This window comes from Rhinopithecus roxellana, chromosome 1 (genome assembly GCF_007565055.1).
Source record: "Rhinopithecus roxellana isolate Shanxi Qingling chromosome 1, ASM756505v1, whole genome shotgun sequence".
Classification (NCBI taxonomy): domain Eukaryota; kingdom Metazoa; phylum Chordata; class Mammalia; order Primates; family Cercopithecidae; genus Rhinopithecus; species Rhinopithecus roxellana.
Window position 1 is genome coordinate 29,595,696 of NC_044549.1, and position 13,427 is coordinate 29,609,122.

At 40.3% G+C, this 13,427-nt stretch overlaps 1 protein-coding gene across 2 annotated transcripts in view; it reads right to left on the reverse strand.

Annotated features, from left to right (window-relative positions):
- Positions 1-4,771: 4,771 nt before the first annotated feature.
- GUCA1C (guanylate cyclase activator 1C) overlaps positions 4,772-13,427 on the reverse strand; it is a 48,357-nt gene continuing 39,701 nt past the window's right edge. Inside the window, exons 4-5 of one of the 2 annotated variants that reach the window (XM_030939250.1) lie at positions 12,566-12,568; positions 4,772-5,334 (exon numbers count right to left, since the gene is read on the reverse strand). In XM_030939250.1, the coding sequence (XP_030795110.1) occupies positions 5,229-5,334; positions 12,566-12,568 (109 nt within the window). In that variant the 3' untranslated portion in view covers positions 4,772-5,228. Of the gene's footprint in view, positions 5,338-12,565; positions 12,569-13,427 lie in introns of both variants that reach the window. The other variant, XM_010386599.1, reaches the window with a different exon arrangement.

Below are 13,427 nucleotides of genomic sequence, written 5' to 3' on the forward strand. Positions count from 1 at the left end.
GCTGTCCTCCTCCCGGACCAGCAGCAGCTCATCTGTTTCCTTCTGTCTTTATTTCTCCGTATTTTGGGCCAAAGATTCGGGGCATCTTCTTCCTGGTGCATCTTCAGATGTACAGAGAAACTTGAGTAACATGCTGTTAGCTTAATATTTAAAATTTTTTTCTGTCATTTTTATAAGGCAAAAATTATTATAAGCTTTAGTAGCTTTCTCTTCATCTTTCTTTTTAAAATAATGTCTCTTAAAAAAATAGTAAAAAAAACCCAACGTGTTACTTTCCCCAGGAAGCTCTCCTTGACTGTTAATAGAGGTTAGATTCCAGTTATATGCACTCATAGCCCCTTGTATGTCAGCTTTCAGCATTAAACTACAATTACAATGAATTATTCAATCATGTAACTCACCGATGTCTCTTATCCACTATGATGGCAAGGACAATATATGTCTAATTTACTGCTTTATCCCCAGCCTCGTACAGTGCCATGCACCTGGAAAGTATTCAGTAAGTATTTCTTTAATGAAAAAAGTAAAATAAAATAATATCTCTTTACTTCAAAGCATCCAAAATTGTAGTTAAAAACAAAAACAAAAAAACAGGAAAGTAATAGGAAAATCTAGGTTCTCCTTAAACAGTGATGTCATTCTGGTTTGGTCAGTGCTATTTGGTCAATGGGAGTCTCGGAAATTAATTAAGGTTCTTGAGGTTCTTCAGACACTTGGCCCACATATCACGGTTTCCCTTACTTGGAATGTTATTGTATAGCCGTAAGAAGGAAAACTCATGGAATTTCAATTAAACGATAAAACTGAATGAAAGTTTTTTAAAAAGTCACTGGACAGTAGGCTCTGCTTAAGGCTTATCATCTGAAAGAGGAAGACATGTATTTTAAAATATTTGGTTTATTAAAATACCATGACTTGATAGGTAGATTAGGACTATTCCTTTGGACTCAGCATCATGTTGTTAAATTGCAGAGAAAATGACAGAGAAGGAGCAGCACTTTAGTAGAGATGACTTTAAGGAGATTTGAGGGAAAAAATATGGCTTTCCCCCCACAGTCTCTCTCTCTCTTTTCCCCCCACCTGACCTAACCATGAACCTAACGTAATTTTTTTTTTTTAATTTTTTTTTTCTTTTACACAGAGTCTTGCTCTGTTGCCCGGGCTGGAGTGCAGTGGCACGATTTTGGCTCACCACAACCTCCGCCTCCCGGCTTCAAGTGATTCTCCTGCCTCAGCCGCCTGAGTAGCTGGGATTACAGGCGTGCACGACCACACCCTGCTAATTTTCTTTTTTTGGTAGAGATGGGGTTTCACTATGTTGGCCAGGCTGGTCTCGAACTCCTGGCCTTGTAATCCACCCGTCTCGGCCTCCCAAAGTGCTGGGATTACAGGCTTGAGCCACCGCACCCAACCCTAAAATTATTTGGCTCCTGAATTTCTGACTTATCTCCTTCTTTGGACCACCCTCAGAAAAAACTATAACATAGATATTGTTTTATGATTTGTTTTCTTACGATGAACAGTTAGCACCTTCACGTTCTCCTAATCCACCAACCAGTATTTTTTTGTTTTTGTTTTTTTGGGACAGGGTTTTACTCTATCATGCAGGCTGGAGTGCAGTGGCATGATTACGGCTCACTGCAGCCTCAATCTCCCAGGCTCAAGAGATCCTCCCACCTCAGCCTCCCAAGTAGCTGGGACCACAGGTGCACGCCACCACACCTGGCTAATTTTTGTATTTTTTGCAGAGATGGGGTTTCGCTATGTTGCCCAGGCTGTTCTTGAACTTATGGGCTCAAGCGATTCTCCTGCCTCAGCCTCCCAAAGTGCTGGGATTATAGATGTGAGCCATCGTGTCTGGCCTCAACAAGTTTTCCTAAGAAACCTACCAGGGTGTGCTATGGGACACCAAGAGAGGACACACAGATAGGACAGAGCTATTCTTTGGAAAGGGAAGTGAATACCCCTTTCAATTCTCTGCTATAAACCCGGGGCGTCAGTTTGGGAGGCAGAAGACCTGGAGTGAGCTTTGGGTACAGCGCACAGAACAGAACTTAGAAATCTAAGAGGCAGCATCTAGGGAAAAACCGAAACCAGACCTGGGCAAACTACACAAACCAGTCATGATGCCAAAGGGATTATATGCTGAGAGAGAGAGAGAGGATCAAGGTATTAGGCAGCAGAGTGACAGGAGCCTGGGGAAGCCAGAGGGAAACTACAGGGTTCAAAACAGACAGTGGCAGGCAGGGCCCAGGCTAAAGCTGAGCTTGGATGCTCTTAATATGCTACCTATGATGGTGATGGTGTCTGGACGGTGTCTCCTTGGCTCATCCTACCCATCCCATCTGTGCTGGTCATTACATCATACACTCTCAGCTCCAAGCCCATCCTTCTATAATAGGCTCTGTGATGCTGGGTGGAGCCCTGTTGACAATTCTCCTTTGCCAGCTGTTTCCCTGGTAGGCTCAGCCCATAGCAGGTGCTAGAGGGAAACTGCTAGGTAAGAGGAGGTAGAACAACCTGATCCCTCCTCTTCCTGTCAGCCTTGCCTCAACAACAGCCCTGTCCTGGCAGTGATCGTTGATTGCAATACTTTTCCTACATTCCTCTGAGGCACCCTGTGTTCCTTCCATGGAAAGCTGGGTCCCAGTTCTCCTCTTTCAAGCTTCTGTGTTCTAATAACCCCAACCTCTTCCCTTTGCTCCCCTAGCCTAGGATGGTAGTTGCTTCCTGCCATTACTAGTTCTGTGCTATTTCAGTATCCTCTCTTTGCATTTCTAGTCTTCCAATGCCTTTTAAATCAATTCCTTATATTAAACTCTCTCTGTTAATATAAGTGTGGTTTCCTTGTGTTTCCTTGACTGGATCTTGCCTGACTGAAGGGTCAATCCTGTTGAAGGTGGGGAACCCACCCGCTTCTTTTTCTACATGCACTGAGCTCTTACTCTGGAATTTTGCTGAGGGGACTTATTTAATCCTAACAGTCCAGTGATGTTGCTGTTATCCCCATCTAATTCTGGTAGCTGAGACTCAAAGAAGTTATGTCATTTCCCCAGAGTCACACAGTACATGCTGTTAGAACATGCTAATAGAACTCGATTCAGACCCAGGCTTGCCTGACTCCCAAGCCCTTCTCTTGTATTCCAACTTGCTACCTGCTGTTCCTGCCGGTGTCCCAACTTCCCCTTTGCACTGTCCCATCATCTCCATCTCTTTCCTCTGAGTGGGGTGTGCGGAGATGGTTGAGTCCTGGGGCAGAGGAACAGAAGGGCCCTGAGTGCCCATGAAAGATGGGTGAAGGGGAGGATGTTGAGGCTACAGAGGCCACTGAGTTGAAAGGATCCATGAATAAAGTACTTTGCCTGGAGTGAGAATGGCACCGCCAGTAGTGAAAATAGCCAGGCCAGGGAGGGAAGCATTGGGTGGAAATTCTGTAAGCGAAAGCCAAGACGGGGTGAACTTGGCAAGCAGCTTCTGCCTTGAAACTGCTGCCTTTTCCCTAAATAGGTTCAGATATTCTGAGAAAGATTAAGCTACAAGGAAAATGAGTTCTCTTTAGCATTATCCTTATACAGAAATATATCCTTACACAGAAAAGACAGAAAAGATGGAAGTATTCACTGCTGTTTTCTCACTTTCTTCAAAACACTTGTGAACTCTGCATATTAACTTCTCTGCTATACTTGCATTTGCAAATCTTAACAATACATGGAACACTGGACAATTTAAGGCATAATGTCATCTGGCAACACAACAACTTTGTGGGATTGTTTACCCGGCTGATATTCTGGGTCTTACAATGATGTTTCCCTTTTCACTTCTAGGAGGCTCGGAGCCCAAAGAGTAATGCACCTTTTGCAAACAAGTAAACTTTGTGTCACCACAGCTACAATAATTTTCCTTATATTATCTGTGATAATTTTATTTCAACATTTTATCTTGCATTGTATACATCTTTGTGAATCTCCTTGAAATCTTTTGGGAAAAAGTTCCAAGGACACTTCTACCTCCATCTATATGTTCATCTATAACTTTTTCTCTACCTCCATTTAGACTTCATTTCTACTGCCATTTATTTCCTCTGTGCCTCCATTTCTGCACTGATCTGCTCAGACAGCTGTGAGGGAGAAATGGACAGTCCAACTCTCTCTTTGTAGTCTTCCAGTTGTGTGTTTTTAACCCAAATTTGAATATGAAAGCCTAATTATGAAGCTTTTGAGATGGTTCACATATAAAGATGGTTCACATCTGGTCTTAGAAACCTCCTCTGTGTTTCTACAAGAAAGCCAGTCATTGACAGATATACTAATGGGCCTGTGATATAGAACTCAAACCTTAAAAAGTTCTAACCCATCAAGAAGTCCCATTCATCATTTCATTTTCTGGAAAGGATATAAAAAATGAAATGTCAGAGCTATAACGTCAGGACTGTTTAAAATGTCAAGTGCTTGTTGTTGCATAGCCTGGCTGTCTGCTGTTCTGATCAAACCTCCAACTGGCATAATAATTACAGATGATACATCGCATTTTCATGCACAACTGGATGCAAATTTATAACGAATCATATGAAAACATTCTCACTGCCCAGCCTGAAGTTTTCTCCTCTTACTACATAGCTTAAGATTTTTCTTTTGAAGCAGAGCATCATTGCTAATGCAAGACAGCATTCACCAATGAGAAATAGGTGCAGAAAAAAAAGTTTCTCAAATAAATCAGAACTCAGTCATTTATAATATACAGATGTAACAAGAGCAAAGAGGCAGCAAACACATTTACCACATGCACATTTAATCTGAGAATGCTAAATTGTGGAAACACTTTCCAACTGATAATCCAGTTCTATTTCAAGGTGTAGATTAAGTGCACAAGGAAACACATATGAGAGTTCTATTTTGAATGGATAGGTACGGAGACAATCCTTCAGTGTAATCATTATGTTTTAATCCGCAGAGAGAGCACAGAAAAGCAACAATGTATCTGTTTAGGATCTTTATGGAAGTCTCTATTGGATTAAAATAAGTGCTATATTCACAAGCCTATATGAATTATAACAAAGACCTGAAATCAACAGCATGTACATGGGGAAGATTCTATTTCTTCTCTACTGAAATGTTGTGCTCATTGATACCTGGGAAAGGTATTCTCACAGCGACTTCATTTTCACCTTCCCTAGGCCAGCCTTGTCAGGAGATTTGGAGGAGTCTATCTCCGTGTCTGGCTGCTTGCCATTACAGATTACTCTTAGCACATTGGAGAGGTTGAAGCTCTTGTAAACAATCTCCAGGAGGTCCTGATCTTTTGCTATGCCATTGATAAATTCTTCTAAAGTCAATTCTCCTGGAAAATAACAACAACAACAAAAAAAAACAGTTAAGAAGAGGCTTTGTCTATACCACTCACTGGCACAAATGATATACTCATTGGTATGTTGTTTGATAGTCTTTTGATATCCTTTCCCCTCAACCAGACTCTAAGATCTTTGAAGATCTTCATTAAAAAAAAAAAAAAAAAAAAAAAAAAAAAAAAAGCATTCAGTGGTGGGGTTGCCAATGAAAATAAAGATAATAAACCTATTTTTATGTTTAGTTGAAAACATCAGGTAATGCCCCAGATGAAATAAGAGCACATATACAATTATATCTCTGCACAGTATTGGTTTTTGGACTTTTAATCTCGAAGATATGACTAAGTCTTAGGAGCATGATAGATTGGAGATTTTTAAGAGCAAGACAAAATGACTACTCATGAGGCTATTTTCAATATTATTCTCTCTGAAGAAATAATTCTTGGGACTGTCCAAAGCTATGAGAAAGCTTCAACATGTGTTCATTCCACAAGTTATTATTGGTCATTATTTCTCTTCTCTTTTTCTGGTTTTTGAGTCCTAATCTTACCGTCTTGACTTATTTCTTAGGTCTGTGCTGGCCAGCCCAGTGCTATAAATTTATCGCCTTACATCCATGTGTCCTGGCTGCCATGTTTTTCTACTACCTTCATCCCACAAGATGACTTTTAAACATTTTTTGGGGAGGTGGAATTCTCTGTTGATATAAATCATTTGGGTTGGGATTATGAGTGTGTTCAAGTTGAAGGGTACAGATGCAGTTACTGATCTCAAAGAGACTGTACCCAGGGGAGGCTTGTGGATGGGTAGATCAGCCAAAGACAGGTCGAGTGCATTCAGGAACTGGAGAAAGTGCATTCAAGGAAGGAAGTCAGCAGGGACTGAGTCAGGTGTTACGCTGTACCTACACTTTTTAAAGGAGAAGAAAATATCTAAAATACCACAACAATGATTCAAATGTCAAAAAGCATGAATCATCATATATTCGCAAGACACCTCCCTTTTGGTTTCAAAGCAAAATGCTAAAATGCATTTTTTAAGAGAAAAATCTAATCTGTGTTCCTTATGCTTATGCCAAAGAAAGGTCTGTGAAAAACCTCAGTTAACAGCAGTCAGGAGTAGGGCCCCATGTGTGTCACAGAAAAGGTCCAATCGTGGAAGAAACCATAGGGAGTAGAGATGATTGCAAATTTTAAAAAGTGGTACGTGCGTGGCTGGGGAGAGTCCCTTGGGTCACTGGCAACGGGGCAGGGAACCTCAAACAATCACAGAATAACTGCCCTTTGCAAAAGAAAATCACAGCTGGTAAATTCCCAACCCCAAAGACTTTTCAAATTTATCGGGGCTCAGCATGACCAAGAGAGAAGTAGAAGTGGAGCTGGAGACAGTTTTGACTGTTTAGTTATAAAACTTCTCTGCTCTAACTACTGGCTACAGAAGAGGCAGCATCTGAAAGAACCGGGATACAGTAGTGGTCTCAGTTGAAAGGCAATGCAGGTTACTGACATGGAAAAGAGAGAAAAGATGGAAGTATTCACTGCTGTTTTTCCACTTTCTTCAAAACACTTGTGAACTCTGCATATTAACTTTTTCATGTTACCTAACCACTTACCATAAAAAAAAAAATCTCTGTTGCAAATCATCAAACTCTACCTTTAGTAACATGCTTACTATATCTAAACTACTTCTTTTGAAATTTTCTTCACTGTTTCCCTCTAGCAGTCAACATTCATTCATTTATTCATCACATTTATTAAGCCCTAACCACAATTACCATTTCTATTACCACCCAGCTACCACCACTATAGCCAACTACAGTGCTATGAATATGGCAGGAGCTCAGAAGGCACACACTGACTAATTGCCTTCCTTTATCTCATGTTCTTTAACATTGCTTCCTATTCTGCTTTAATGTGACTGTGGATTTAGGCCCCAACAAATTAAAAGAACACTTTCTGTATTTCCCTGGAAAGAGTCACCTGTGGAGGTCCAGAAACTTCCCACTAAAGCATCTACCAGCAAGGCCAGGCACGGTGGCTCACGCCTATAATCCCAGCACTTTGGGAGGCCAAGGCGGGTGGATCACGAGGTCAGGAGTTCCAGACCAGTCGGGCCAACATATGGAACCCCATCTCTATTAAAAATTAAAAAATTAGCCGAGCGTGGTGGTGGGCGCCTGTAGTTCCAGCTACTCAGGAGGCGGAGGTTGCAGTGGGCCAACATCAGGCCATTGCACTCCAGCCTGGGCGACAGAGGGAGACTCCATCTCAAAAAAATAAAAGACAAAGATTCTACCAGCAAAAAGCCAATGCCTGTGAGAGATGATAGCGCAGGGAGATCATGGGACTTAGAAGGAATCTAAAGTCATCACTGAGTTTTTATTACTTTGTTTTATATATACAGACACATTTCAATTTTGGTTTTTTTTTTTTTTTTTTTTTTTGAGATAGAGTCTCGCTCTGTTGCCCAGGCTGGAGTGCAGTGGCATGGTCTCGGCTCACTGCAAGTTCCGCCTCCCGGGTTCACGCCATTCTCCTGCCTCAGCCTCCCGAGTAGCTGGGATTACAGGCGCCCACCACCACGCCCCGCTAATTTTTTGTATTTTTAGTAGAGACAGGGTTTCACCGTGTTACCCAGGATGGTCTAGATCTCCTGACCTCATGATCCGCCCGCTTTGCCCTCCCAAAGTGCTGGGATTAAAGGCATGAGCCACCGCGCCCACCCCACACATTTCAATTTTTGTAGGACATTATTCGTAAACCTCATGATTTTATTTTTATAAGTTGAAATATATGTACTTGGAATCTACGTTGTTTAGTGCTGTTTGTTGTATTGGTGGGTGCACTCTGTATTGGTGGTCTGGGGACCCTGAAGGTCAGTATCACTGGTGCTCTTTCATCACTCACTACCAATTTCAGGAGTTTCATTAGTAATAGAATAGCTACCCAGGAATATTTTACTTAGTCCTGTTTTTGCAATTCAGTTATCCTGCTGATATTCCTAAATCATGCATTCCTTCCCATTTATATCTTAAATAATCTTTTATTAAAAAACATTCTCCTGGCCGGGCGCGGTGGCTCAAGCCTGTAATCCCAGCACTTTGGGAGGCCGAGGCGGGCGGATCACGAGGTCAGGAGATCGAGACCATCCTGGCTAACACAGAGAAACCCCGTCTCTACTAAAAACTACAAAAAACTAGCCGGGCGAGGGAGCGGCGCCTGTAGTCCCAGCTACCCGGAAGGCTGAGGCAGGAGAATGGCGTGAACCCGGGAGGCGGAGCTTGCAGTGAGCTGAGATCCGGCCACAGCACTCCAGCCTGGGTGACAGAGCGAGACTCCGTCTCAAAAAAAAAAAAAAAAAAAAAAAAAAAAAAAAAAAAAATTCTCCTTCACCCCCCAAACCCCCACCAAAAACAAAAGCAGAATTTACAGTGCATGCCTACATTAGTATTTCTGATTTAACTGGATCCCTTCCCTACACCTTATACAAAAATTAGTTCAAGATGGATTAAAGACTTAAATGTTAGACCTAAACCATAAAAACCCTAGAAGAAAACCTAGGCAATACCATTCAGGACATAGGCATGGGCAAGGACTTCATGACTAAAACACCAAAAGCAACGGCAACAAAAGCCAAAATTGACAAATGGGATCTAATTAAACGAATGAGCTTCTGCACAGCAAAAGAAACTACCATCAGAGTGAATAGGAAACCTACAGAATGGGAGAAAATTTTTACAATCTACCCATCTGACAAAGGGCTAATATCCAGAATCTACAAAGAACTTAAACAAATTTACAAGAAATAATCAAACAACCCCAACAAAAAGTGGGCGAAGGATATGAACAGACACTTCTCAAAAGAAGACATTTATGCAGCCAACAGACACATGAAAAAATGCTCATCATCACTGGCCATCAGAGAAATGCAAATCAAATCCACAATGAGATACCATCTCATACCAGTTAGAATGGCGATCATTAAAAATTAGGAAACAACAGGTGCTGGAAAGGATATGGAGAAATAGGAACACTTTTACACTGTTGGTGGGACTGTAAACTAGTTCAACCATTGTGGAAGACAGTGTGGCAATTCCTCAAGGATCTAGAACCAGAAATACCATTTGACCCAGCTATCCCATTCCTGGGTATATACCCCAAGGATTATAAATCATGCTGCTATAAAGACACATGCACATGTATGTTTATTGTGGCACTATTCACAATAGCAAAGACTTGGAACCAAACCAAATGTCCATCAATGATAGACTGGATTAAGAAAATGTGGCACATATACATAATGGAATACTATGCAGCCGTAAAAAAGGATGAGTTCATGTACTTTGTAGGGACACGGATGAAGCTGGAAACCATCATTATGAGCAAGGACAGAAAACCAAACACCGCATGTTCTCACCCATAGGTGGGAATTGAACGATGAGAATACTTGGACACAGTGCAGGTTGACATCACGCACCAGGGCCTGTCATGGGATGGGGGAAGGGAGGAGGGATAGCATTAGGAGATATACCTAATGGAAATGACGAGTTAACTGGTGTAGCACACCAACATGGCACATGTGTACATATGTAACAAACCTGCACGTTGTGCACATGTACCCTAGAACTTAAAGTATAATTTTAAAAAAAGAAGAAGAAGAAGAAGTCATCCTGGTTTTAAAAGAAATCAGCCTGTGTAGAGGATTTTTTTAAATTTTAAGTTCTTTTCATTATAACTTCATAAAACATTGAGCTGGGGCTGGAACATTAGCAAAGATAGGGTGGGGAAGATTCGGGAGATGAGAATAACCAAATTTTCAAGGGAGGATGCTGGTGAAGATTTTGAATGACACAGTATTGTGTTTATTAGCACGGTGGCACTAGAAGCATTTAGCGACATTTTACAGGAGAGCTTTAGCATGCAGTAGTTTTTTTTCCTTTACGTGGAAACTCAATTCCCTCTTATCTCCTGGTAATTCTCAGTTTCCCAGTTTGATTCAATGTGACCCTCATGGCTTTTCACAAAGTTCCAGTCTAAAGCACTGGTCTTTCTTTTTAGTTAATCAATAAAATTTCTTTATGTCCTGCCCTTGTTTTTTTTTTACCCAAAATATCTGCTCAATAATCACCCTTCCTGGCCAGGCACGGAGGCTCACGCCTGTAATCCCTGCACTTTGGGGGACAGAGGCAGGAGGATCGCCTGAGGTCAGGAGACTGAGACCAGCCTAACTAACATGGTGAAACCCTGTCTCTACTAAAAATACAAAAATTAGCCGGGCATGGTGGTGGGCGCCTGTAATCCCAGCTACTGGGAAGGCTGAGGCGGGAGAATCACTTGAACCTGGGAGGCGGAGGTTTCAGTGAGCCGAGTGGTGCCACTGCACTCCAGCCCGGTGACAGAGAGAGACTCTGTCTCAATAATAATAATAATAATAATAATAATAATAATAAATAATCACCCTTTTCATTTCCTCTTTGGCCTCTTTTCACCTTCACCATTTGTTATTACCAGCCACTTAAGTCTCCCTTATCCCTGTACCTTATTTGGCTCTATGTGAAACTTACTGAGGCACTTTCTGCACTTGATGTTGTGAATATCCATAAATCTCCCTAAATCATGTCAAGAATGATGCCTAACCAGAGCATGGTAGAACATGGATTGCTGTTCTTCTGGTGGTAAAGCCTGCAGAATTCCACACTTAATCATTTTGCCTGACTTGTCTTGTCTCCTCTGTTTACATTTTTCAATAATATTGAATGTTTAGCTTCAATTTTCTGCCTCTGTCTCTTCAAGCTCTTTCCTGATGCCTTTGTTCATAATATAAAAATGAAATTAATTTGTTAAATTATAACAATAATATGTCCTCATGATTAAAAAAATTGAACAATACAGAAATGTAATGAAAAGAAACAAATTCTCCTTTAACCTCTTTGTGGCACCTGGTCTGACTTCCCACAGGAAATTAACTCCTGCTAACTGATCAAGGTTTATATTTTATGAAGTTTTTAACATATATGCATATATTTGTTAATTTCAAAAACAAAGAAATTCTAGATACCTTTCTTCCTATAGATAGAATTGCATATTGTGCTTGTTTCTTGATTGAATCTTTTCTTTATTCCTTATATGACATCTTCTTAGCAGATGCTCTTTCATTTCACGGTTATTTATAGAGCACCTAATGTGTGCCAGCATAGGATATATCAAAGTATACAAAACGGAAATGGTTCTTGCTTTCATGGACCTCATAGCTCTTCATCTTGTTATGAATCTAGCATTAATCCTGTACATTTATTTTGCTTAACCTTCTAACTTTGATTTACTATTATAAGAATTATGCTTAGAATACTTCACAACTGTTGTGTATTTTTCTGTCACAACAGATGTGATGTTGACCATTCTTTTGCAAACAATTTACAATCAAATTGGGATTTTCATATACGTACCTAAAGTCTTTTTGTTGTATATTCGTGGGCTGTGATCATCTTTACTTTTGGTTTCAATATTCATAAGATTATCAGCACAGTGATGTGCTTGTTTTTTATTTTGAGAAATAAAATATATATATACATATATATATCAGCGTATAGTCAACAGCATTTTGGTATACTTAATTGAGCATCTCTATTTCTATCAATACTGATGTTTTGATAAAAATGATAATGAAAAATAAAAAATTATATTTGAGGTATAGAGAGTTGAGCTTTTACAAATGTGAATAGACATTCTCCTCTGTGGTGCTAACTCCCCCTTTATTTGTAAATGAAGCACTTCATATTATTCTTCTCTGTCAAATACTGGCCAAATCCTTTTGTACTTCTGCAAATATCAATGTTTTATATCTTCATTACTTTTTCTTCCTTGTCTTTGGTTACACTGGGCTGTCTCTGTCCACCAGCACATTTGTTAGCATCTTTTTCTTGATGTATGGAATGATCCAGCTGTCTCTTGATGAAACGATGTAACAGCTGTCAATAATTTTTTATACAAAAGCAAGGTCTATCAGTTTTAGTTCTGTATATGCATTTGCTAAGAAATAGTGATTCATAGTTACTCCGAAGTGTATATGGATGTGGATGTGTGTATAATTTTTTAAAATAAAATACAAGTTTTTGGGGCTGGGCATGGTGGCTCACACCTATAATCCCAGCACTTTGGGAGGCTGAGGCGGGAGGATCACAAGGTCAGGAGTTCTAGATCAGCTTGGCCAATATGGTGAAACCCCGTCCCTACTGAAAGTACAAAAATTAGCTGGGCATGGTGGCAGGCGCCTGTAGTCCCAGCTACTTGTAGGAGGCTGAGGCAGAAGAATCGCTTGAACCCAAGAGGCCAAGGTTGCAGTGAGCTGAGATCACACCACTGCACTACAGCCTGGGCGACAGAGCTAGGATATTATTTTAGGATAATATTATTTTCCTAATAATAATAATAATAATTTTTATGAGAGGAAACAATTAGTGTATTTAGTTTTATAAACTATTCTAGAAACTATAATTCATCCTCTTTTTCCTGTCATTGACTTATTCTTGTAGGTCAAAGATCCCATCTCTCTAACTTCAGGTGACCTCAGCTATTGCCCAGGCACAATTTCTCTTTTCTGAATTCACATCACTTTTAACCAAGCCCTTTCTATTTCAAGTCCCTTTCTAATCACAGTCCCTATTTTATTGATTCATTATACTTCGCCCTTGGAGAATCTTCTTGGATAGTAAACAAAATTCTTGAATTATATTCACATTTTCTGGAATACATTATCTGTGTCCTCAAACTAATAGAATCTTAGTTTTTTCCTAAGAATACCAAAATCTTCATACTTCTCCGAGGAAGGTCACTTTCCTATTCCCCTCACTCCTAGCACTAGAAGCAGTGTTCATGGATATTATCAAACAATCTTGACCTGCCCTTTTGAAAGTCACAGTATAAACCAAGTCTTAAAACTGTAATGTCCCATCTACTTCCAGAGTACTCATTCTTCTACACCAATGCTTTCAGCCCCAGGCTGAAATGGATTATTTACTCTACTCCAATCCCTGCCATCCTGCAGCACCTCTAAGATTAAAAACAAAGTGAAACAGAATAAAATC